Source organism: Biomphalaria glabrata, chromosome 1 (genome assembly GCF_947242115.1).
Source record: "Biomphalaria glabrata chromosome 1, xgBioGlab47.1, whole genome shotgun sequence".
Lineage (NCBI taxonomy): Eukaryota > Metazoa > Mollusca > Gastropoda > Planorbidae > Biomphalaria > Biomphalaria glabrata.
Genome location: NC_074711.1, coordinates 86,377,566 through 86,405,255, shown reverse-complemented (window position 1 = coordinate 86,405,255; position 27,690 = coordinate 86,377,566). Strand labels below are relative to the sequence as shown.

The 27,690-nt window shown below is 32.5% G+C and overlaps 1 protein-coding gene across 2 annotated transcripts; it reads right to left on the bottom strand.

Moving 5' to 3' along the window:
• Positions 1-76: 76 nt before the first annotated feature.
• On the bottom strand, positions 77-27,364 carry LOC106054285 (sorting nexin-13-like). 2 transcript variants are annotated; one of them, XM_056018320.1, is made up of 27 exons: positions 27,220-27,364; positions 25,731-25,847; positions 24,220-24,322; positions 23,953-24,042; positions 22,032-22,153; positions 21,534-21,649; positions 20,805-20,906; positions 20,374-20,462; positions 19,724-19,807; positions 18,829-18,970; positions 18,509-18,618; positions 18,163-18,241; positions 17,894-17,949; positions 17,061-17,198; positions 15,614-15,718; positions 14,954-15,098; positions 14,098-14,120; positions 11,200-11,332; positions 9,271-9,419; positions 7,187-7,291; positions 5,720-5,830; positions 4,795-4,866; positions 4,239-4,304; positions 3,138-3,283; positions 2,498-2,566; positions 2,164-2,276; positions 77-1,109 (listed from the first exon to the last, which is right to left on the bottom strand). In XM_056018320.1, exons 2-27 carry the CDS (start codon positions 25,844-25,846, stop codon positions 844-846), a joined length of 2,850 nt encoding a protein of 949 aa, XP_055874295.1. In that variant the 5' UTR covers position 25,847; positions 27,220-27,364; the 3' UTR covers positions 77-843. The 2 variants fall into 2 exon arrangements, with proteins under 2 accessions (XP_055874295.1, XP_055874294.1); XM_056018319.1 differs by lacking the exon at positions 14,098-14,120 and adding an exon at positions 12,912-12,949.
• Between the last annotated feature and the right edge of the window lie 326 nt (positions 27,365-27,690).

Here is a 27,690-nt window from a genome sequence, read left to right as displayed (position 1 = left end):
AAATGAATAGAACTTTTTATATTAGTTACAGGACAAGATTTACACCACTGGGACAGTTGCTAAAAGTTCTATGACATTCTTTGGTAGACCCCTGTGTGTGTGTAAGTGATGTCGAAGTCGGACATATTAAAACATGTCAAAATAAAATAATACAAATTTAATTTAAGTAACGCTGTTAACAAACATAATGCAGGCTCAAGGTAATATGAGAACAGAACAGACAGAAACACAAGAACGTCAAACTTGTCTGAACAAGTTTCTTGAACGTTGTGAAGAATATAAATAAAAAAAACTATGAATGTAGTTAAATTCATTAGTTTCACTCATTATCTGCTGTGTACATTTAGTCTACTAAAAGAAAAAAACAGTTTAGTTGACACCAACTATGTTCATTTTTACATAACCAACATCATCCCGCGATGTATTGTCCAAGTAGAAATAAATTAAAGTTTATATACATATAATTTCTTCTCACAAAACAAAAAAATAATCCTATACGAACTGAAATGCTGAATAAAGCAGACAAACAAAATGCCAATTAATTATATTGCCTCGAATAAATAACAAGTTAAACTTCTGGGTAAAAACCACAAGTCGAAAAAAGAAAACATTTGATTGGTTCATTTTAATATGCCCCAAAGGGGACATAAATATTTAAATGTCAACAAAAAATGCAAATTTGGTGCAAATGTTTATAAAAATAAGAGTCATATAAACAGTGAGACCATTTTGAAATATATAACTCATTTCCCTTCACAAGCTTTATCCTCAACATTGTAGTACAGTCCATTAAGACAGCAACACTTTTATTTAGATTATAATTGGTTTTTGTATCAGAAAGAATCACCTCTTCAATTGTCTTTTCCGTAACTGTGAATCTTGACTAGTTCCTGCTTTTTGTGCTTCCAGAACTTTTTCAGCCCGTTTAGACCGTGAGTGAAGCTTCCTGAAAATAGCCTGGAACTTATTATCAGGAAACAATGTGACCAGGACACCTTCCAGGACCACGTAAAGAATTCGTTTGTTTAATGTTTTGTGCTGAAACATTTGGAAGACTCTGGCTACTCCCATCCGTACTGCATCAGTCCCCATAAGAGTCCGAACTTCATCTGTAACAAAAGCGGGTTGCAAAAAAAAATAAAAATACAGATGTATCTAAGAAAATATAGACTGAAATTAATTAATCAATTTTTACAAATTTGATGTAAACCTGTGTATATGTCAATGTCAGGTTCTTCTAGGTGTATAAGGTTCTTATCTAGGTGTATAATCAAATTAATGATCTCATTAATTCGACCTCTGCAGATCGAAAACTTACAACACAAAATCAAAACATTCAATCCCCATCACGTGTATACTGTTCACATTCATACCCTGCGAATGTATAAACAAAGGGATATAACTCCTACCTAAACAGCAACGAAGAAATAATACATTCTCTCTCGCCATACCTGTCCATGTCATTCCGTACTACCTTTTTCTTCGAATCAAATGTAAGTCCAGTTTGTTAGTAAAAAAAAGCAGATAAACACTTTCATTCAATTAACTTGAACTAAATAAATTTAACTTATACAGTCACTTCTCTATTTATACTTAAGGATTACATTTATCAAGCCAAAATGAATGAAGGAACTCTGAATCTTTTATTCTCTTAATTTTTTAAATCTCTTTACTATCGGGTAATTCTACTATTTTTAGCTCTAATAGCCACAACTCCTGCACTTGCCTTATTGACCTGCAACAACTGACAATTAAAGTTCCCCTTTCAGACCTTGTGATCTACAGGGCAGATGATGTAAAGGTCATCTGTTTCTTTGGCCTATGGTTAACGAGGGTGTCATGTGGCAAGAACGAGGGTGTCATGTGGCAAGCACAACGACCAACTACCTTTACTTTTCCCCAACTAATGTCAGGTACCCATAAGAGCTGGGTGGACTCAGAGGCGCCCAAAGATCCTGAATTGAAAATCCCAGTCTTCACAGGGATTGGAACCCGGGACACCTGGTTTGGAAGCTAAGCACTTTACCGCTCAGCCACTGTGCCTCCTAATTGACAATTAATGATAATAATAATATTACATAACAAATAATAACAGTACATAACGGATCAGAACCTGAAAAGTTTAGAATAAAGGATGAAGTGAAAGAAAAAAATTAATCCAACCTGGCACACTTCCTAACATTTTGGCTTTACACAAAACTTTGGTTCTCATTTTTGTGGCCTCATCTCTGGGTTGTCTTGGTTCAGCTAAAACTCCATTTGGCCAAAATGAGTTTCTGAAAATTAAAAAAAGTATAAATCAGTATGATTAATGAAGTAATTAGGTGCTGATTCGATAAATAAATCACAAATGTATAAAAAATAAATATTTTTTAAAAAGTATTCGAAAAACATTTTTTAAAAATTAGAACGAAAATCTGATTTTTTTTTTTTACATCTGACAATAAACTGTCGGTAAAATTTATAATTATGACGTAATCAACAATTGTCAACTTACTTGAAGGCAAGAATATATTCTGCCATTTGTTCAGCAGATGTCATTAAATCTACATGTTCCACAATTTTCCTTAAAATGATATCAAAAAAAAAAAGGTAAAATGTTTACTTATGTAAAACACTATATTATATTAACAAACATACTTCATGGGTCACAATTTGTTTATTTTATTCTTCACAACTAGTTCTGATCATACAAACTCCGCCATGTTGTTGGAAATACTTATTTAAACTTATTTAAATGAAAAAGCAGTACAGAAATCAATTTTTAAGAAATTATTATTATTATTCAACTTGGAATCACGAAAATATTGAACACGCTCCACAAATACAAATTAATTTCACTAGTAGATTCAGATAGGTAGACACAATAAACTTATCTGACAACTCAACAACCTCTGGCAGTTGTCCTTCCCTATTTATATACATAAACCCATCCAAAATTATGAGAAGTTATCATATTTGGTCCAAACTAATTACTTGTAAACATATTTTTTTTTTTACTTAGTATCTTGTCAAATTCAATTTGTTATATTCAAACCATGAGACCTGAACACCCACATTACCTGACATATACATTTTAATGAATAACCATTTTTTTCAGCTATGTTGAGTCAATAAAGGAAGCAATTCTTAACAACCTATTTATTTTATCCCCAAAGGTGGCCTTGATGAGCTGCCTCAAGATGGCCACAATCCTTCTTCTGAGCCACTGGTTCTTGTGCCGCAAATCAAACACTTCATCCATCATCAGCAACATGATACGCAGAGGAATATTTTCACCTGCCTAAACAAAATAAAAATATTTTCCTGCTAGTTGTATATTTCTTAATTTACTTCACCCTCAAAACAGTCTGCATATAATCTTAGAAACAGTCAAGGTAGAAAGTGATTGCAAAGTGTTTTAGTCTAGTACTAACTGAATGTTTCTGTTTTACAATCCTTTAGTATGTATTTGTAATAGTTAGCTTTCAAGATTAGAAAAGATGTCCTTTGCTAGATGGATAAAAAGACCTAACATACTAAATATTTGAGAGATATAGCTAGATACTATATCTACATTCAGACACTGATATTCAAAAGGTCTGCTGACTCTTCAATCTTTCTAATCATTTTTTAATTAAATTTATTGCTGATATGACACTATGTTAAATATATATGTGATATTATCACAATTAATCTTGGGTGCCACAAACATAACAAGATGCCTCTAGCTAGACTAGTTAGAGCTGAAGATAAGTCTCTTCTCTGGATGTTTTCAATCAAATACTAAATTAAAACACATTTCCAGTTATTGGGACCAATAAAACAGCTTCTCCAGTTTAGACTCAAGATATTTCATTAGGAATATAATTTCTTTTTTTAAAGTATCAGAAAGTAACATATTTGGGGGAGGGGGGGTGCATGTTAAATACTTGCATAACTAACTAATAATGTGTGAAAACCTGCTGAAGTTTATTTCTAAAATGAAAGTATATCTTCTTCTTCTTTCTCATTTACATGTCGGAGGGTTCAGATCGGTAATCCTATATCTGAGATGAACTGCGCAGTGGTTTCCAGATCAGGCAGTTCTCAGTATAGCTTTTCTTCTATAGGAGGGTTTTGGGGCCAGAGTCTTGTTCTGGCCTCTTGATATAGTATGCAGCTTTGAAGGACATGGTCAGCATTCTCTGGTGATGCTCCACAAGTATATCTAATAACACAGGTATTTAAGAGTACTGCAAGCCAAACATTAATCCTACCTCAGGATCTAAACCTGCTCCTACTTTCATCTGGTTCATGATCTCTCGACTTTTGCTCTGATCAATCTGTACAAAAAGTTAGTACTGAAAGTTTACAGAACAAAATACATGGCAAAAAAGCAAAATATTGATTGAATGTTTGAAAGTAACTCTGCAATAAGAAAGCTTAGTCTCAAGAGACTGTCAGTTAAATCTTCCTTTGACACCTCTTTGGTGAAAACAGTTGGTCAGTTACATAAAGCGTAGCACCAAAAAGAAAACATTCTCAGAGAGCTGACAAATATTGTTATAGCTAATATCTAGCATGGAGGTGAGGTGGCTGAATGTTTAAGCATTTTTTGGGATATTTAGAGTATCTCTGAGTCCACCCAGCTCTAATGGGTACCTGACGTTACTTGGAGAAAAGTAAAGGTGGATGGAAGTTGTGCTGGCCACATGACACTGTTAACTGTGGGCCGCAGAAACAGATGACCATCACATCATCTGCCATACGGATCACAAGATCTGAATTAGGAACTTTACTTAACTCTAATATCTAACATATAGAGAAACTTACATTTCTTTGGGTAAACACTTTTCCCAGACCATCTCCGATTCCTTTTTTCAATGGGTGAACAATGGTGTCCATCTGAACAAAAAATTATATTTTATTGTAATTACAATTTTTTTTAATGATATTTTACATTTTATAATTATATTAAACAAATAATTAAAGGTACAAATATTTCCTCTTAGAGATGAAAACATCCCTGGGCAGAAGGAGAATTTATTTGGGTGTTTTGTAGTCAGCATAATTTTAAGTGAAAATAAAATTAGGATTTAAAATTTCAAAATTTATATCAAAAGGGAATTAGGCCAATTCTTTAGCAGAGTTGAACAGCTTTATGAATATAAAAGAAAATATTTTCAACTTGAATCTTAATGCAATAACATATTATTTAGCAGGTTATGCCCCAAAACTGGTTCCTCAGTGCTATGATAACTTGATAAGAGATTTTTTTTTTCCTTATTGGAGAGACCACTAGTTTTTTGTTTTGAATGTTTTATATTTTCATTTTTTTTTTTTAAAATGTAATATTTAACTATGATCTCCAAACATTAATAACAGGACCAGAGGGCATCGGACAGAGATATTGTGAAGATCTCAATTTAATGGAATGGGTTGCCTGAGTCAACCAGGAAAACCAGTGACTTGGCAGAATTTAAGTCATTGGTTAATATGCATGACTAAATGCATGACGCGTAGGACGTAATCATCTTCTTTTTTGAAGTAACGTCTGTATTATATAAGATAAGATAAGATAATTTTCCAACTTATTGTAATTAGCTTTTTTCAGCTCAATTTAATATTATATTATAAGAAAAGAAGGAGTCTTTATTATATTTTAAGCAGTCTAAATAAAGAGGACATAGTTCTTAGTACAATAACCATACAAATCTCTAGAGTACAATGCACAGTACCATACAAATCCTCTACATACTTTTCTAGAAAACTCTGATTTATGTTTCTCCCAGACACTGTTATGAAGAAAATGATTCATTAAGTCTTCCAGTCCTGAAACATTCTGAATTAAGTCTGGTTTCATCAAATACTGAAAAATAAAACAAGACCTTGTACGAAATAAAGTGATTTTCAAAACAACAGAAAGTGTAAATCAGTAATACTGATCCTAACAAACAATTTCAAAACGTTTCTTTCCTTTAAAACATCTCTCTTTTCCCCTGGCTAAAAGGTTATTTAATTAGATCCTATTGTGCTTTGTTTGCACTTATACATTTTGCTAAACAAAAGCCCAACTTAACCGAGATATTTGTCCAGATTTTGTTATTAGGCTAATGCTTCAAAAAACACCAGTTGACCCTAAAATGAAAAGTTTTACCCTGAGATATTTGCCCAGATCTTGTTAATACATTTGGCTAATGCTTCAAAACAAAAACACCATTTGAAACTAAAATGAAAAAGTTTTACCCTGAGATATTTGCCCAGATCTTGTTAATACATTTGGCTAATGCTTCAAAACAAAAACACCATTTGAAACTAAAATGAAAAAGTTTTACCCTGAGATATTTGCCCAGATCTTGTTAATACATTTGGCTAATGCTTCAAAACAAAAACACCATTTGAAACTAAAATGAAAAAGTTTTACCCTGAGATATTTGCCCAGATCTTGTTAATACATTTGGCTAATGCTTCAAAACAAAAACACCATTTGAAACTAAAATGAAAAAGTTTTACCCTGAGATATTTGCCCAGATCTTGTTAATACATTTGGCTAATGCTTCAAAACAAAAACACCATTTGAAACTAAAATGAAAAAGTTTTACCCTGAGATATTTGCCCAGATCTTGTTAATACATTTGGCTAATGCTTCAAAACAAAAACACCATTTGAAACTAAAATGAAAAAGTTTTACCCTGAGATATTTGCCCAGATCTTGTTAATACATTTGGCTAATGCTTCAAAACAAAAACACCATTTGAAACTAAAATGAAAAAGTTTTACCCTGAGATATTTGCCCAGATCTTGTTAATACATTTGGCTAATGCTTCAAAACAAAAACACCAGTTGAAACTAAAATGAAAAAGTTTTACCCTGAGATATTTGCCCAGATCTTGTTAATACATTTGGCTAATGCTTCAAAACAAAAACACCATTTGAAACTAAAATGAAAAAGTTTTACCCTGAGATATTTGCCCAGATCTTGTTAATACATTTGGCTAATGCTTCAAAACAAAAACACCATTTGAAACTAAAATGAAAAAGTTTTACCCTGAGATATTTGCCCAGATCTTGTTAATACATTTGGCTAATGCTTCAAAACAAAAACACCATTTGAAACTAAAATGAAAAAGTTTTACCCTGAGATATTTGCCCAGATCTTGTTAATACATTTGGCTAATGCTTCAAAACAAAAACACCATTTGAAACTAAAATGAAAAAGTTTTACCCTGAGATATTTGTCCAGATCTTTCCTCCGTTTCTCCAAGAAACTTTCACTCATATTTTTGACAATTGTCTTACTGGGGAGTGAGGGGATGACCAACTCTGGGAACTAGAGAACAAAATAGTCTGCTGGTTACATCACTGAACATTTGCAATACAGTAAAATTATTGCGTGGTGATTCAATGTCAAGAAGATTTGTACAACAATAATGTTGTTATATTATGATAGTGTTATGGAAATAGTTTGAACATCTCTCTCTCTATATATATCTCTCTTCGTGGCTCAAGAGTTTGGACACCAAGTAATGGAAAGATACTCTTTTATTTCTGCAATTCGGACGGACTAGAGTTACCCCACATAATTTTAGAGGAAAAAACATAATGGGGAGGGGGGGGGGGAGGAGCAGAACAAGTAGTATTCACCCGTCACTAAATAGTAGGGCTGGACTTAACCATTGTGGGGCCCAATGCGAAACAGATTTCGCGGCGCTCAGTTTGGGTAGGGATACGGATAATAAATAAAAATTAAGAGTTAGTATTAGAAAATATATTCGTCTTAGCATTTTATTCATTCTTTACTACGCACAGAATTACTACACAAGCCTTGCGTGTATATTCATCTTTGCATTTTATTCATTCTTTACTACGCACAGAATTACTACACAAGCCTTGCGTGTAGCAAAGTAATACAGTATATCATAAGAATTTAGTTTCCTAAATAGATCACGTTCAATAGCAAGAATTACCAAATGTTTCAATCTATCTACGAGAATTGTTGATTTCAAGTAATTCTTCATTAGTTTGAGGTGCGAGAAGCTTCTTTCATCAGATTCCACAATTACATGATAATGCCGTTTTTTTTAATTGCGCGTAGGATTGGCGTTTTCCATATTGAATGACACCCCAAAATGACAATTTTCGTCTATATATTTCTGAAGATTTGTATGAGTTTTCAAAAGATTTTATTAATTTCAGGAGATTTCCAGGACGACTTCGTATATTTTGTAATTTAAGGAGATTTCCAGGAGCTCCTGGTAAATCAGGAGGCGTGGAAAATCTGTTATTAGTTTTAAAATGGTTTAATTTAATAATTTACACCTAGGATTAGTGTGGGTCCTATAACAGTGCAGGGCCCACTGCGGTCACATAGGTTGCAGTGGTCTAGGGCCAGCCCTGCAAAATAGTGGCGTATGCTACACCGCCGGTTGACTAGTATCTCATAGTGTATAAATACATGACTTTTAAAATTATTATATAATGAATTTAAAAAAAAATGAATCCTAATATAGTAAAATTGATAGAATAAATCAGAAAAAAGGCTCTATAACAGCAACAAAAAGATATTTTGAGATTGTCTTTTTCAATTCAATGTAATCAGACAAGCATTTTAAGATATACAAAATATATTAAAGGTAATTAAAATGCACTAAACTATTAGAATTAATTGCAAGAAGTATATTGCACAAGACTTAATTTATACAACTATTTCTCTTTTACTGAGCAAAGAAAGTACTAAATTATGGTTTGTTTGTTTTGCATGTTCCTTCAGAGTGGAAGATATCTACATCCTAGTCCAAACCTCCTGCAGGACAACGGGGATGGGAGCTGGTAAGGTAGGAAAACTGGACCACCAAGATAAACGAACCACATTCCAGCCCGCATACTGCACAACCAGGCTAATTAAAATCTAACTAAATATACACTTTTTGAAAAAACTATCATATAAATTAACATTAGCACGGAGGTCGTTACAAGGAAAATGCAAACAGATATGTTCTCGTATAACATGGCACTGTATTTTTCAAGGTGGAAGAGTCTGCAGACATCGCTGGAGACTAATTTCTATGGAGACAGCTTCCCTGATTTACAGTTAACTGAGCTCACAGTCATCTGACATGGGAGCAGATGAAGAAAGTTGCTCAGAACTGAGTTTGATGGAGAGGTGTGGTTGTGGCCCTGGAGGTTCACAGTAAGTAAGAGCCAACAGTCTAGGACTCTAGCCTACCAGTCATCAAAAGAAAAGCACCAGATTACTGTGTCACATCTATAACTCAATCAGAGACAATCTATATTTAAGCACTTGATTACCTTTTCTGTGAGAATCATATGCAGGTCGTGAAAGTCACTGTATCTCCGGTACACATCCCAACCATCTTCTTGTTCAGAGTAAGGATCTTTCTTTTTCACAGTAATAAAAAATATTGCGTAAGACTTGCCATTTTTTTCTGTTAAAACACCTGTAAGAGAACGTCTATTGCTGATTATGGTATAATACTGAGTTTTCATAATTATTTCTGCATAATCAAAAAATAAAAGTTTTAAAGAAATTTCTTTTTGTCAGTAAAACATTAAGCACTGTTAAAAAAAAAAAAAAAAAGGTCAGCCCTTTATTGACTTTCATGATAACCTGGCCTGTAACATGCTAGAAAAAGCTTCAGTCTCTTGGTCTTGCTGAGATGATATTCAGAGGGTTGTATTAGAAAATGCTGGCCAGTAACAGCAATGTAATGGGCAAAGTAAAGTAAGTAAAGTAAAGTTCCCCTTTCAGACCTTGTGGTCTATAGGGCAGATGATGTAAAGGTCATCTGTTTCTGTGACCTACGGTTAACAAGGGTGTCATGTGGCCAGCACAATGACCAACCGCCTTTATTTTTCCCTAATTAATGTCAGGTACCCATTAGAGCTGGGTGAACTCAGAGGTGCCCGAAGATCCCAAAATTAAAAATCCCAGTCTTCACCAGGATTCAAACCCCAGTCCCCGGTTCGGAAGCCAAGTGCTTTACCGCTCAGCCACCGTGCCTCCAATGGGCAAAACAGACATAACAACTTGTCTAAAGAAAATGACTAAGACTACTGAACACCTTGGAATCATAACGAATAAGATGCCAGCTTAAAGAAATTTATAAAGAAACCTCTGACATTGCTAGAGCATTTGCACAACTAGAAGAAGGATCTCAACCCGGAAGATTTGAGGTCAATGACAGTAAAACCAAGTACATTGCAATGACAAGAGACAACCAAACAGAGGGACAATATATCAAAATCAAAGACCATGAATTTGAAAACGTCCAAACTTTCAAATATCTAGGAAGTGCAATTGATTTAAAAAATGACCTACTGACAGAAATAAAGGAAAGAATAGCAGGAGACAACAGAGCATTTCATAGCACCCATCATTTACTTAAGAGCAAAACAATTTCAAGGAAAACTAAGAAAATAATATACAAAACCATAATAAGACCAGCAGCAATGTATGCAAGTGACACCTGCACACTGACTAAGACATCTGAAAATTTATTTAATACTTGGGAATGAAAAATTCTTAGGAAAATCTATGGTGCCATACAGGATGAAACAGGGTGGAGGACACGCACTAACCATGAAATATATCAATTGTATGAAGATCCACCAATAGTGACTGAAATAAAAAAGAACAGACTACGTTGGGCAGGTCACCTTGAAAGAATGTCAGATAACAGGGGAGCGAAAATCGTATACAGGCAAAAACCAAAAGGCAGGCGACCCAAAGGCAGACCCCGAATGCGATGGATTGATGATGTGGAAGCAGATCTGCAACAGCTTGGGGTTAGGGCATGGAGACGAAAGGCCCAGGAGAGATCTGAATGGAAGGATGTGTTGAAGCAGGCCAGAGCCCTCCATGGGCTGTAGCGCCACTGGGATGGATGGATGGATTAAAGAAATGTATATTTACTTAAAACATATCAAATTTACTAGCTATATTAAAATTTAACTCTTGTTTGTGTTTTGCAATTGAGGCAATTAAACATTAAAATTAACTCAAGCATTCAATCAATTATAACCTTGTTGTAGCACAGTATGCATTCAAGCTTAGTGTAGCAGAAGTATGAGTTCAAACCATAGTGTAACATAAATTTTTATTCAAAACTTATTATACCGTAAATATGTATTCAAATATTCTTGTTAAAGGAATGAATCTAAACTTATGCAACAACTGTGCCAGTAGATGTTGAGCTTTAAAAAAAATTAAAAACTGACCTGAGTTTGTGACAGTGACCTGCATGTACGCATCTGCTGATGGTGACCCAACAGAAGTGGCAGATGAACCAGATCCAATAGAAACTGTGTCAGATCCTATGTCTTCCAACTGAGGATCCAAAAGATCTTCTGTCTGTAGAAAACAATAAAATTTCGCACCATTGCTTCTGAATTTATTTTGATATACAACTGTATTAGCAATATGTATAATTTTCAAACATACCGGTATTTAATAAGCTACTGACATGGAACAGAAGCGTGGAAGGCCATTTCAAATATCAAGTTATTATTCTTTCATTGGTTGAATGTTTGCATCACAAGGTCAAGGCCAAATATTGATGACTGAAATTCCATACCATAACAGGAGTAGTTAAAAAAACTCCACGTGCTCAAAAGGAGATCAGTTGATTAAAAAAAAAAGGCAAGGGGACGAGGATTATAAAAAGTATTTAATTGGCTGCTTGGTTAGTTTGGGGACTTGAACAACGGTAGTAAAAGCATTTAATTAAATTGTAGTGAACATTTATAAAGTGTGTATATTATTTAAAGTGATTCCTAGTTCCGGAATAAAATCTTTTTATTTATTGTTCCAGGATCTCAGTTTTGAATTTATAGTTTACATTTGCATCTCTGGTACCGGTATCATGATATTATTTGAGTGTTCCGTAATTGTTTAAAAGGAGAGAACAATACAATATTATAACATCCGAAACACATTGTCTGATCAACGCAATTTTATCCTATCATGAACCAACATATCGAGCCATCTGGCACTCTAAATATATCCTCACAGTTACATTCAAGGTTCCAAAGCACAAAGATTTTTTCTAAAAATGAATCAAATTGTTTTAAATAGAATAAAAATATGTCATTTAACTTTAGTAAATTGTAATTGAAAAAAAAACAACAAAAAACAGAGTGTTAGCATTGACATGTAGCATTGACATAAAAGCATCAAAGCGGAGACAACTTAATCTACATTTATAAAACTTGCAGAATTTAAAATAGATGTAATAAAATTTTTATTGTTTTCTGGGGGCGCCGCTTGGCTGGCAACCTGATTATATTGTGACATTATAAGCATTTTCTATTATTTCCCAAGCACAAAGATTTTTTCTAAAAATGAATCAAATTGTTTTAAATAGAATAAAAATATGTCATTTAACTTTAGTAAATTGTAATTGAAAAAAAAAACAACAAAAAACAGAGTGTTAGCATTGACATGTAGCATTGACAAAAAAGCATCAAAGCAGAGACAACTTAATCTACATTTATAAAACTTGCAGAATTTAAAATAGATGTAATAAAATTTTTATTGTTTTCTGGGGGCGCCGCTTGGCTGGCGACCTGATTATATTGTGACATTATAAGCATTTTCTATTATTTTCTATTATTGTTAGAGTATTTATGCTGAGGTGTAGTCAAACTGAATTTCCATTTGTTTGGACTAAAAAAATTATCTTATCTTGTTTCCACAAATAGTGTTTTATTTTAATTAACAAACGGATGTAAAAAAATCTATTAAAAATGATTGACCTTTGATGATGTTTCAATAGCAACAAAAACATAACCCTTGACCCTTATTAAATTTAACTGGCCTGGATGAGTTATTAGATAAGACTACTAATTAATATGAAAGAGTAGTAGAATGTTTAAAATGTTGAACCACACAACACCATGAAACAAATATAAGAAGTACACTTAACACTTACACTGCCCATAGAACACTCTGACCCAGCCGCAGCGCCATCTAGTGAAAGAAAAGCAAGAAGAGACTAAACAAGAAAATCATAAAGAGACAAACAGCCCTATCTTGAGTCACTACATCTGCGCGACATTCCCCACAATTAAACTAGAAGCTACCACTTTATCTTGTAACATGCATTTTGTTTTCAGGCAAAGCTAAAAATGAAAAAGTTTTTATAATTGAAAAAAAAAATAAAAAGATAAATGAGCATACAGGAAATGAAGAAATTAAATGAAAGGCCTAAGCTTGTTGAAAAATGTTAATATATTTTAGTTATTATAATAACAATAGTAATAAGCCATACCGCAATGTTAATCAGCATTTATAGTACTAGCATGTAAGAACTGTTTGGTCCAACTTAAAGAGGTTTCTATTCTTTGCCGCAAGACATTTTATTTTCATTTTAGGACTAATCTGCACACAGGTAAATACAAATATATTTCCCCCAAGCTCATTAAATTTACAAAAGAAATGTTTAACAAATACTAAATATGTATCCAATACTTCTATTGAGCATTTTTATAAAGTACGTATGTTTCAGTAGTATCCTAAAATGAGTATTTGTTTATAGATCTATGTATGAGTGTTATCGGTATATAGCTTAGTTAAGCATGCTTTACGCCAGTGGTTCCCAAACTTTTTTGTCTCGTAGACCCCTTGCCATGTTTTCTGCTTTTCGGTAGACCCCCTGCTTAACTTATATTGTTGAAAATCCCAGTCTTCACATGGATTCCAACCCGGGACCCCTGGTACGGAAGCCAAGCCAAGCCAAGGTTTGATTAGCAGGATATATATTTAAATGATTTACCAAGGTAAAAATCATATATTACTGTATAAAATAATTACATTAAATGAATGTTAAAATTAAAATGATCTGCTTTAAATGAAATATATTATCATAGACCCCCGTGGACCTCTCATAGACCCCCAATTTATTTTTTCACTTTCGTAGACCCCCTGGAAGTCTTCGTAGATCCCTGGGGGTCTATATAGACCACTTTGGGAATCACTGCTTTACGCAAATGAGTATCAACATTTTCTTTTGTTCTAAGTAAGAATCTTATTACAATAAAAAAAATATATAAGCATTTAGCTAAGCATTTGATATAAACAAAAATGAACCATGCTTGGAATCAGCTTTGACTACCTACTTTACACCAAACTATCCTTGGCACTGAAATATTTAAGACTTTGTTAGTCATGGAACTTCAATTACTAAATTTATGAAAGATACATATCTCCAAGGTAATGTCCATAATTTATGAGTCTCATTTAACTGAAATGTATGGTTCGTGAAGCCATCGAGCCACTTACACCTTTTCAGTTTGCTGATACGACTTTGATTTGAAATTATACACTACAGCAAGGAGCTAGTTTTTTTTAGGTTTTGATTAATAAACACAAGTTCCTCCAGATGTCAACTATGGAGTACATTTAGTGACTGTACTCATCGGCTTTCTGGTATAGCGGAAAAACTAGTGCGAAAATGTAGAAGTAATGATAACAATCCTTACAGAGGTGAAGGAATAGCTGCCTTATAAATATGTCATTGATTATAGTGGCCCATCCACTTCTTTGATTCATCGCTAGAAAGGCTTTTATTCAATGAACAGACATGAACCAGGAGCTCTTCACTCCCAGTCCTGTCAGGTCAGAGGGCTCCCAGCAGTAACGACCAGGGACAGAATAAGGGGACTGTACTGCGTACACAGAGCACTATGCCTCGCTCCTGGTTCCCACTCGCTGTAAGTGGCAGAGGGCAGCGCTAACCATGGGGAGTTTGCCTCATATTCCTATACTGTAACTGCCACTCCTTATCTTTCTTAGCAAGGTATATCTTGCATCACTATCTTGTAAAATAGAAGTCAAATAAAACTCATTAAGATAAACAATCATGTATTATAGACTATTGAAGGTCCCTTTAAAATGAGACAGAGCAAGTATTTTAAATAAACATATGGTGTATGCATTGAAAAAGAAGCTACTCAGCCACATTTGTATACATACCATCTTCTATACTTCTGTAACTTAAGTTATCTCCCTCTTCAGCTTTGGCGCTGGTACTATTCAAACCAAGTTCCCCCAAAAGTTTTTGATAGGAAGTACTCTGTAAGAAATCTTCGTAGTAACTCATGTGTAGGATCTGGTAGACCTGACAGAACAAAGTCATATCATTGAAGTCATTAGATTTTTTTTAAAAAAAAAAGGTCATATTCTTTAATTCAATGGGGTTAATAGAACATAGTCAACAGAACTGTCTTGTTTGCTACACTCATGTTTCTACAGAGATTTACAATAAGACAGGTAACAATTTGTCTGAGAGTTAATTTCAATGTGTTTGATGATGAATTACTTACAAAAAAATAGTAAAAATGAAAACGAGATATAAAATTTCTTTCTTTTTTTTTCGTTAGCAAAACAACATTTTTTAAAAATTCATTAAAACTAAAATCAAGATGATACATTTTAAGACCTAGAAGTTCACGTAAGATAAGTTAAAATTTAGACTGCATTTATAATAAATCAAATAAAAAAGTAACAAGAAAAAAGCTTAGCATAAACAAAAACTGATGATACATTGTTCAGAAATAATTTGTCCTATAAGTCCTAGAGGAAAAAGAAAAAAAAACAACAACAATATAATCCTAAACACTACTAAAGACCTACTCGAGCTTGGACTAAGTCAAACGTGTCCTCTGAAAGCATTTTACTTTTTAATTTCTGTACAGCATCTTTGATAAATTCTGGCTCAATCTTGAGTCTGGAAGTTGCCTGCAAGTGAAAATAATTCAAAACTTTGATGTAGAGAAGTATGTAAACAAAAGACAACTTTTCAAATTTAAAGTAATAACTTAAAGGTCTGAGCTTATGTGTAAGATAAGTGGATAGTCTTTACAAAGTGTTTCTTGTAGCTTTAGATTTAAATGCTATTATTATTATTTATTACGAAATGTTTTAGCTCTAATATTTTATTATACAACATGGTGCCGTATATATAACTGTTTAGAATTAGGACAAGTAACGTCATACCACCATCCTATCCTGACCTCAGATATTCCTTTTTAATCCCATTTTTTTAAAATTTGTATCAATAGCCAACAGGGCTTTAAAAGGGGCATCAGCATGGGAGGTGAAAAGCATGCTAGTGTCAGTAGTTTCAAATACCTCAGAGCTTTTGTCTCAGATGAGGGAACTAGCCTGAATTGCACAGACCACAGCAGCACTTTCAAAACTTAAAATAATGTGGAAAGACAGAGGCTTAGCCCTTGGCACCAAAATCAGACTCATGGTCACATTCTTATATGCTTGCGAGTCTTAGACGCTGACTGCAGAACTAGAGAGGAGGATCCTAGCAATGGAATAGAGATGCTACAGAAGGATCTAAGGTATCACATTCAAAGACCGCATCACAAACCAAGAGTTTATAGACAGGTTTACTGCAGGGATTGGACCCCACGATGACCGGCTAACTATAGTAAAAAAAAAATGCAAGCTAAAAATCTATGGCCATATTACAAGGTCTTCAGGGCTCACAAAGACTTTACTTCAGGGAACAGTACCAGGAAAAAGAAGAAGAGGCAGACAGAGAAAGCGATGGGAAGACAACATAAAAGAATGGACGGGCCTGCCATTGAAAGAGGTTCTATCTAAGACAGTACAATGGAGAAAGATGGTGGAAAAATCTTGCATGGTGCCCCAACAGTCAAACATAGGTGATTGTGATCAATAGGCTATCATATTATCTGACTTTGAGATTTTCATAAGTTCATTACTTCAGCTAAGTAATTTATAATTAGAATCTTTTTTTTTTTTGGCCTTTGCAGCAGCGCTGGAATATTAGCTCTTCCCCCTTTTTAGTAATCATTGCTTCATGACTTTGTGTTGTCACCCTTTGCCTAGACCTGTCGAAGATGTGTGATTATACTAGAGTTATCTCTTCAGTTAGCTGCCATCCTCACATTGTTTAGGACAATGACAACTCCAACAGTCTCTTCCAAACATAAAGCGCTAAGATTTCTGCCTAATATATTTTTTAGTAATATAGACTGATGATCTACTTTCATTGAGATATACAATTTTTATTTCATTATACATGCACTGTGAGACCACAAACCTTCTCAGACAAATACTGGTCAAAGATTATCTTGGCAGCATTTCTCAGCGGTTCCAAATCTGGTTCCAAAGAAGTCACTGATGTCAGGGATTGTTTCTGCATCTCAGATATCTGCTGCTCAGCGGCTGCACGAAATCCCTAAAAACACAAATTGAACATTAAATAATAGATGTACAGTGTATCAGAAGTACAGTGAAATAATTTTTTGAAATAGAATTTTTATCACAAGCTGTAATGATAATTTCAGCTTCATTAACACAGCTATCCAAGATCATCAGTTTGTTGATATTGTGTGTGTGAACTGATTTGGTTTAAAAAACAAAAATTTTTTTTGCAGTTGCTAATGAATCTAAGCAAATATTTAATTTTAAATTGGCTCAGCATAAAATTTTTTTTTTACAGCCTCATATTCCTTAATAAAGGCTAATACATGTTACTAAATGTTTAAAAGATATTGCCAAAGTTGAGTGTTGTTATGGCACGAGTAGGAATTAGTTTGATTGCTTCGGAAATAGGGGAAGTTTTGACTTAGAGTCAATGACGTGACTAGTAAAAACAAGACTAGGTTTTAGTCAGAGCGAAATATGAGCCAATGTAAACAAACTACTTTAAGACACCCTAGAGATAGGAAGCTTGTTATGAACGTAGAGAGTTAGCATTTGACAGTTCCCTTCATTGCTATTAAACTTCTTGTTCAGTATCAACGTCGACTAATTTGTATTGATTGTTTGGCCTTTCGCCGGTGTTATTGGATTTTTGTCGAGTGTTACTTCCATTTGGATTATCTGCATTAGACACTGTGGAAGCGTCTAAAAAATAAACTTAAATCTTACCTCAACATTAAGATAAAAATATAAATACTGCTGACCGTTCCGACTAGTCACATATTCTGAGAACATAAAACAATAATTGAAGTTAAAAAATTACAATAAATGAATCTGTTAATCATAGTTTTATAAGGAGGTCCAAGACTTAAACTTAATTATCATTATAAATATATTACATTAAAATATTTAGTACGCAAATTCTGAGAATTAGAATTTTTTAAAACGTATTTTGGTAAAATATCTATATTAGTTTGAAAGTAAGACAACAGACATACCAATAAATGATTGCAAGGCAAAGTTGTTACTGAAGATCTCATCCAGAGACAGCACATAAAGGTTACGAAGATTTTCAGGCTAAAATAATAACATGTTGTTAACAAATGACTGTAACAAAATGAACAAATGGTTTATGCAACTAATTGAAAGAAAAAATATTTTGTATATTGAAAGTTTTATTACTTTATTTAAAATAAAAAGATCCAGTTAGCACAAGGTTGCTAAATAAAAATACCAACTTAACTAACATTATATATCTGAAAAAATATTTTTCAAAATTTTAAATTGCAAAACCAAATTTAAAAAAATGAAATTAAATAGCTTATTTAGAGGAGACATACTGACTTCAATAATTTGATCTGCCGAGACGGGCCCACTTTTAAGACGTCGCATTCGCATTTCACATGCATTTTTTAAGAACATAAGACTGTTAAGATTTTGTTTAATGGTTGTATCTGTTGGGTTTAAAAAATACAAGAAGAAATTGAAACAAAAAATGTATAAAAATATTAAAGAAACCCTTTACATTATATTTGTAATGATTTATTTTTTTAATTTATTTAAAAACCTTTTCTGAATTAGTGAACAGTAAGGTTCTGATTTGTGTGTGCACATATATAGCCTAAATGTATAATTACATGAATGTAAATTAATCTCCTACTAACCATCACTGCCCCCAGTATCTTTAGAGCGCCATTTGGCAATGTCACTGTCCACCATTTCTTTCACAGCTTCCAATTCTTCCATACAATCACTGCATCGTATGACCGTCAGGAAAGTTTCTCTTGTAAATGACGTCTCATAGCACTAACGTGGAAAAAGATGAAGAATGGCATGCAATGTTTCAAACATAATAAATTGCAATAAAAAATACTTAAAATTTTTTTTTTTTAAATCTTACATTGAGTGAAATTGGATAATTTTTTTTTTTGTATCAATGTAACTAGTTTTGAATAGATGTAGACTAACAATAATAAATTTTTATTAATTGTTTTGTTTAGCACAACTTTCATGCTTATAAAATGCTAAATGCTCTATGGTCCAATCACTTTTGTGGACCAGTTTGAGGGTAGAGATTATATATGGGAGAAGGTTTCCATGCTACTTTTTCAAAAGCTATTTATTTGAGCTTGGGGTCTTGAATCACCATGTGGAAAGGCTGATGCGTTAGCTATACAAGTGCTTATAAAAATAGAAGGTTTTATAGTCTTAAAAAGACTGTAGGTTAACATTTATAGTAAACGACCTAATTCTCTACACAAGGCTTATTTCCCCTTACCTTAGTACATTTCTCTATAAAAACAAAATTAATTATTTATGTTTTATTGATTAATTTATTGGGTAACTTTTTGATTGATTCACATTTTATCATTGACAATAAATGATTTTTTACAAAGTTTCAACTTGCTATGAATGTAAAGTGGGAGAATAATGTATACAAGACTCCACCCAGACAGAGTGAGTTGATACAAGTTTTGTAAAACACTGTTTAGAAATACACAGTCCAAAGTTAGCCAAAATATATCATGAGCTTTACATAAATTAAATTAGAATACGTACCATCCATACAATATATTGATTAATATAATCTGGATCCGATAATAAATCTATAGTCGGCATAAATATGCCATTTACAAGAACCTCCTGAAAAAAATAGAATATTGATTTTTGAATTCTAACATTATAGATAATACATGGTCATAAGTCATGAAACTGAAAAACATTTACTGATTTGATTATTAGTCCATTTTTTAATGATCAGGATTACCATCATAGAGAAAGAGGCAGACTGTTGGTTAGCAATGGCAGTTCTGTTATAGCCCAAAAGAAAGTTCCTTCTACACTTTAGCTGCTGGTTGGTTTGGCAGCATGTGCCGATACAATTTCATCTTTTTTTTTCCACACAGTTATGCCAAAGCATGCCCTACATGTTAACCTTTATTCTTACTATTGTCACTAATTAATTTTTTTATAAAGGTGAATAGTAACTTTGAACTTTATATAGCTGCCCTTTTAAGTTTTTTCCTCCAAAGTTAAACAAAAAATATATATTTTTATTTGAAATGAAGGAGTTTTTCATTCGAGTCATGGCCTGTCCCATAGCTTTTTGTAACGTCTAAATGAAAAATGACACTGTACACTAAACGTATCATATGTTTAGTTTGACAGAAGTGTATTGTTTATGTTTGGACTTCCTCTGATGCACTTACCCTAACAATGTAGCGGAATGGCTTGTTGTGGAAATCTTCCTTTGGTAAAAGTAAGTATAGTAAGACTTCACTTAGATCTTGAAGATATTCTAGAAAAAAAAAGAAGAAAATTATCAATCAAAACATTTAAATAAAATACTTTTTGTTTAATAACTAACAGCTATAAGGCTGGTCAGTGCATCAGAGCAATGAAGTATTAATATTTCGGATTTTAATTTACTCACAATTAAATCATTTCTAAAAACAGAATTTCTTTACAAATATCTTTTTGCAACAAATTTTTGTTAATGTTCATTTTTTCATGTTAAAGTTCTAAGAAATAAAATTGCAAATAAGAAAAATGTGATTGTATTAAAAAGTTGTTTTTTTTTAAATAATTTGGGCTACAAATAGTTATATATTACTAAAACTCGAGAGCAATCTAAACTTACGTCTTTCTGCCTGAGGGTCCAAACAAACTAAATCTCTACACATGTTATTTTCCATTTCAACCTCCATATCAAAAAAAGCATTTTCCAATGCTATGGCGTTATCTGAGGAAAACGTGAGATAGCTCATGGTGATTTCTACAGCATAAACAATGAACACATTAAAAACCACACGAGGTCTTTTCTTTAAATTTCATATTTTTTTATAAGCAGTTTTGTCAAATACAAATTTTAAGTTTTTGTTGCTGAATTAAGAAATATGTTTAGAATTCAAGAGTAAAAGAGATGAAATCATTAAACCAAAGAAATGTTAAGAAAATAACAAGACTTAAAAAGTTAAAAAGTAAAGCTCCCTTTCAGACTTTGCGATCTATAGGGCAAATAATGTTAAGGTCATCTGTTTCTTTGGCCAACGGTTAACAAGCAGGGTGTCATGTGGCCAGCACAAGAACCAACCGCCTTTACTTTTCCCAACTTAAGTCATGTACCCATTAGAATTGGAGAGAGGGGGGGGGGGCGCATCATAAAAATCCTGAAATTCAAACTCCCAGTCTTCAGGCGAGATTCAAACCCAGGACCCCAGGTTTGGAAGCCAAGTGCTTAACCACTCGGCCACCGCACCCCCAATAAGCTGAAACTATAAAGATATTAAACAAAATATGAAGTAGTTCATTAACAAAAGATAAACAAATGCGCTAATAAAAACAATGCGCTGCAAGCAAAATGCCAAACCTTCAGTTTTAGCTGTGCCAGTCTTTTCCGCAGCTCGACGATACAGTCGTATATGAGAAGCAAAATCATCAACAAGCTGCTGCGTGAAGTAAGGCATCCAATCAATTTCTTTAGATCTGTGAAGGTTCCAAGTAAAAGGATTGAAACATTTATTGGACTATTTTGGTAAACAAAGCTCAACAAAAATAAATAGTTATGTCACACAGAAAAAAGTGTATGCATTTAACCTAAAGGTTACTATAGCTGGTGGTTTATGAAGAAGATGTGTGGCTGGCACATTGACAAAACACCTTTACTTTTCCCACTTGAGGCGAGGTACTTATTCTGGACTTTCTATTCAGAACTCATCAATGGTCTTTCCTTAAGTCTTCAAATCTAAAGGCCTTCGGATCAGTATTTAAACATCCAAAAAGAAACAGAAAGGTCTTATTCATTTTTAACTAATTACTTTAGAAATTTAATAAGAAAAACCTTTAAGATTGAGATAAAGTTATTCACCTATTGGAGAAGGTAATGATGACCTTCTGTACACACTGCCAGATGTCTACCAAAAAGCTATCATGGTCACTGATCTGTCTGTACCAGGTCTTGATGTAATCTTTGACAGCAAACTGTAGGACCTAAAAGTAGAAACAATGGAGTCAATGAATGTATGACAACAGCATAGAGATTCCTTCCTTTATTAAGAAAAGAATTCCTAAACATGTGCCCTTTAATGAGTGAAACCAATGTCCTAAGGATACGATTAAGATTAGGTAATTATAATTATGTAGATTAATTACACACAAACACAAATTTATTAATGAATTCAGGATTCACTTTCTTCTGAAACAAAACACTTTAAAACCTAAATGTGCCAGTTTGTCAGAGCACATATGTGGTTCTAGGCGTCCTTTGAACAGCATTAAGTTTTTTAAATGAAATCAAGAAAATATTAACTGATTCATGGCAAATTTTATCCACTTGGCCTTAAAAGGGAACAACCTGCATTAACCAAAATAGTGGAAAATAACTAAGTTGACAATTTTGTACATAGCAACTGAAATTATGCTTGGAATAAATACAGGACCACACATCTTTCTATGTTTTTTTCCAAACTTTAAACATGTAAAAATTGGATTCTTGTCTTGATGTAAACATGATAATAAACACAAGAACTCTTTTGTTTCCATGGCAATTAAATTGTTGAACAAACTATAACTTACTGTTGTAAATTCTCTTCACATATAATGTTAAAAAGAAACAGGAATATGAATGTATATTTGGTGTGCTATCATACAAATGTTTGCTCTAATTATGTATTGTTTTCTGTAATGCACAATGGTAAAACAAATTTTCTCACTGATAATAAAGATTATTATTATTATTAATAGCAGCAAAAAAAATATTTGAAGAGTGATCAATCTATTTTTTGAATGGGCATTATTTTCAAACAAAAAAAAAAAACTCTCTTCTTCTTCATTCTTATTATCATGCAATAGGGTTAAAACTGTGTTAAGTTTCTAGCCAGACTTTTTGGAATATATCATCGATTCTCTTTCTACAAGAATGATGAGCAGGCACACAAGGAATGGAGGTTTTAAAGTGAAAGTTTAAAATATCAAAACATAGCCTTCTAGAAGTGAGAAACTTTCCTGGACTCTCACATAAACTTCAACAAGAAGACACAAACATAAAATATGACCCCTTTGGGCTTTCATAAAAGTCCAAGTCAATGACATAAGGAAATATTAGGTGACCTGACAAAATAGCGCAAGACAAAATAGCACAGACTTATATATGATGTGTATAAAAATACCAAATTATTAGTAATTGAATGTCATGGGCAGCATTTTTGTTGTTGTCTCTTTTTCAATATTAATAAATCTGAAAGTATGCCATATTTGCAGAGAACGAGAGTACTTTTTTTATATAATTCCTTTTTTTCACCAATATTTAAAATACATAACCTGCTAAAAATAGAATTTTGAAATGTGGTGACCCCTTTCAAGCAGTGATGGAATTTTTATGTGACATGTCCTACAATTTAACATTGTGAAAGTTTGTGTGTGTGTGTGTGTGTGTCTATATAAATCTGACAAGTATCTTTGGCTGTTTTCAAAGTGCACATTTGGAATATAAATAAATGATATATTTTGAAATGATTCATTTTAGGTTATTATAATTTTTGCTTACTGTTTGCATATTTATGTTTTAAGATATCCTGCAAATGACTGAAGAATAATGATAACATTTAAACAAAAAAATATTGGCTCTATTCACATTTTACTATATCTAAAGTAGTTCTTTCAAAATGAATTAAATATATTTTTCTGAGCTATTTTGTCCACACTACTTTGTCGGAGTACCAAATATGAAGAAATGATTTCAAAAATTTTTCTTTTACATTTTGCATTTGCATTAGAATTAGAATGAATACCTCTTTTAAAACATCATCGATTACACTTGCGCCTGTCATTCGCTTGTCAAAGTTCTTTATTTTCGTAGTCGGTTCCATTGCACTTTTAACCTATGTGCGCAAAATATTAAAAAATGTTTATAGGTAATATCAACAGTAAACATAAATGTTAAGTTAATATCTAAACACAAACTAACATGCACATAAGTAACTGAAAATATTCAGTTATTGTATAGGCCACAGCAACATTAGTGTAACTAGCTATGTAACCAAGAGAATGTCCTTCACCTTCTCTATGCCGCCATGCCCCAACTGACCAACAACAAGAGAAATCTCTGGCATGTCCAATTCAGTAGCTTGTTTACCAAAGTTATAGATAATGACCAAAGTGCTGAAAATAAGTATCGCAAAAGTTTTGTTACAATTTTCAAAAATATAGTTACAACTGTGGTGGCAATGTTTAACCATGCTCACATCATGGCAATCTGAACATAAATAAACTTTTTAAAATTCTAAATTCTGCTAGTAAGATCATAGGCAAAAAAAAAAACAACAACACACACACACTTGGCCACCTATTTGAGACAAACGTTGCTAAGAAAGCTATATAAATTTTAAGCATAAACATACACCCTCTGTTTCATGATTTTAACATTTTACCATAACAAAGAATATAAATTGTTGAACAAAATGTAACCTACTGTTGTAAATTTCACATGTAATGTTAAGAGAAACTGGGGTATCAATGTATATTTTGTGTGCTATCGTACAAATAATTCTAATTATGTATTATTTTTTGTTATGGAGACCTGTAAAAAAAAATTTCCTCATGGATAATAAAGATTATTATTATTGATGAAACAGGCCAATGCACTGAGAACCATCAACAATAATGAGTAACTCTTGAGGAAGGTACTGCGATCTGAACACTTGACGAGCAGAGCAAATCACATGTGAAATCACCATGTGATCATTTAGAAAGAACTGGTGCATTTTGGTGCCATTTTTATCGCATTCGAGAAGCCCTTCGGGGCCCTGTGTAAAGAATGAGAATGTAAGAATCAAGATGAGTTCAGTGTGAAGTGGATCCTTACAACTAAGCCCAGTATGAGAAAGAGAGACCAGGAGACTCATTGTATAGTAGTAGCTGTACATTTATTAAAGACAATAAAGAATCACGTCATTTGAAACATTAAGTAGCATTTATTCCCTTTATTTTGTTGTCAAAACAAAATAATTAATCACCAACAATAAATCAATTGGTTAATGTTTTTATTGATTCATGACTTGTCATGTTTAATGAATGATTGTGCAAAGTTTTAACTTGATCAGAGAATAGGAAATGGGAGAAAAACATGTTCAAACTTTTTTACCAGAGAGACAGACAGATAGACAGACATACAGAAAAAATCAAGTGAGTTGGTATAAAGCTTTGAAAAATAACTTGACATGCATGTATGTGTATGTTTTTAGAGTGACCTATTGTAGGAGATAATGTAAAAATAGAATCTTTGTTCCTTTGCATAATCACATTCAAAGACTATATGGGTCTTGAATGGATGATTCAAATGGGGAAAATTTTAATAAGTCCTGGCCTTGTTTTTTTTTTACATGCAAAATTTGTTTTCCATGTTTCACAAATTTAGCTTTATCTAACTAAAATTTGTTTAAGCAGCCCATATCTTAACAAATAAACAAATTAATATGAAGAAATAAAAAATTGTAAAATAGAGTAAAATGATTTAATAAATCATTTGGATTTTCCATATTAGTCAATCTTAAGAGATACAGATGCTTACCCTGCTAGAAAAGCCAATCCACAAAGGCCTATAAAAATAGCATATTCTCCAAAAGTTACAAAAAATAAGCTAACACCTAGCAGAAGCCAGAGCAGAGCATTTGATGTTGGAGACATTCTGAAAAATTCAAAGCATTGCAAAATAGATATATCTTTATATTTTTATAACCTTTTATTAAGTGTGTATAATTATTAAAGGAGGTGTGGTGGCTCCCATAATCTGTGTAGATCTACTTCTACTTATAGCTCTATCTAGAGCCTCTAGGTCTATAATACAATATATAGAATGAGTATAGACATCTAGATGATACTTTGAACATTGAAGATTCACCAGAGCAGAATAAATACAATAACTGAATAATCAACAAGAAGACTCTAGGCTCCTCTAGTCTAGATTCTAGAATACTAGATCTATATTCCATTCATCCAATTTTTTCAAGATTCAAAATTTGTGATAATATTTAATTAATGAGTCTCTACTGAGTCTGGCTCTAAGTTAAGTCTCATATTTCTAAACATCTTCGACTATTGCCTATTCTGAGACTGGTATAGATAGATAAATAATATAGGTACTTTGATAAAAATTTCAACTTTAATGAATCTAAATGAAACTATTATAATAGATTTAGAGTTTAGATCTTAATCTTAGAATTAATTGAATTATAAGTCAGTTGAGTCGTCTGAGTTGGTTAGTAAAGTAAGAATTTAATTATATGATTCAGTAATTAAGTCTCTCAATCACCAATTTAGTAAGTTATAATTAAATATAGATCTAGATTCTAGGTCTACTCTAGTTATATACTATATAGAGTCTAGATCTAATTCTAATAAAGTAATATATAATATAATATATTATTATATTTAATATATTAATATATATTATTTACTCATTACTCAAATTTAAATTACTGTTTAGTGTTTTATGTTTACTGTTCACTGAGACTGTTACTAGTGTTACTGTTGTGTTGTCAGTGACAGTGTTGTTATACAAATTTAAAGTAGATCTATTAAAATCTATTTTACTACTTAGACTTTATTATTTTATACTTTATTATAAACTCACTTTATAATTTATTATATAAAAATTATTATAAATATTATAACTTAACTAATTATTATAACATATAACTTATACTAGAATATAGTTATATAAGATAATTAATAAGGCAAGGCTAACCTAAGGCTTTAATTTTAAGGCTCTAACAGAGTTAACAGACTCTAACACTACAGCTAACTCTAAATTCTAAATACTAAACTCTAAGACTCTACTAAGTCTAAGTCAAGAGTCTAGACTGACTAGACTGAGTAACACTAACAGAGTGAGTGAGAAAGTGAGTTCACTGTGACTGGACTGAGCTAGGACATAAGTCCCTAAGAGTAAGACTGACTTAATTTAATTTTAATTATTAAGTCTAGACTCTAGATTAGTCTAGATCAACAAGATGATCTAGATCTAAAACAACTTGTGCTTTCCTAATCAACTGTTATACCTATAGACTAGTCCTAGATGTTATATTAATTATTGAAGAATTCGATTTTTGGTAGAATATGCATCAGATCTTTAATATTTAGGTTCACGAAAGTCAACTCCCATTTTGCCATTCCTATCCTATAACAGTATAACTATAACACAACACTGATGTACATCGAACTCTTCTGTATTAAAAACTCCAATTGACGCAGAAAATAAATAAACATAAGAGTCACACACTTCCAACAATATATATATATATATATATATATATAGCTAAGTGATTTAAAAAAAAAATGTTTCTGAGCCAATAAAATTATGTTGACACCGGTTGACACGATAAATATAGAGGTCCATCATGGTCCATGTAGGCTAGAATCAATATACGGTCTGCACATGAAAATCATTGTATTGTACGTGGTTTAATTTTGATAAAATCGTGTGCCAAATCATCCACAGCTAAAATTAGAAATCTAATAAAATACTCAAA

Excerpts from the sequence above, each read along its gene's own strand:
- LOC106054285 (XM_056018319.1), bottom strand. The coding sequence starts at position 25,846 with ATGTCTCCAACATCAAATGCTCTGCTCTGGCTTCTGCTAGGTGTTAGC. Across the intron at positions 18,971-19,723 it reads ATCAATATATTGTATGGATG|TGCTATGAGACGTCATTTAC; the intron begins GTACGTATTCTA and ends TTTCCACGTTAG. Across the intron at positions 2,277-2,497 it reads GAATATATTCTTGCCTTCAA|AAACTCATTTTGGCCAAATG; the intron begins GTAAGTTGACAA and ends TTTAATTTTCAG.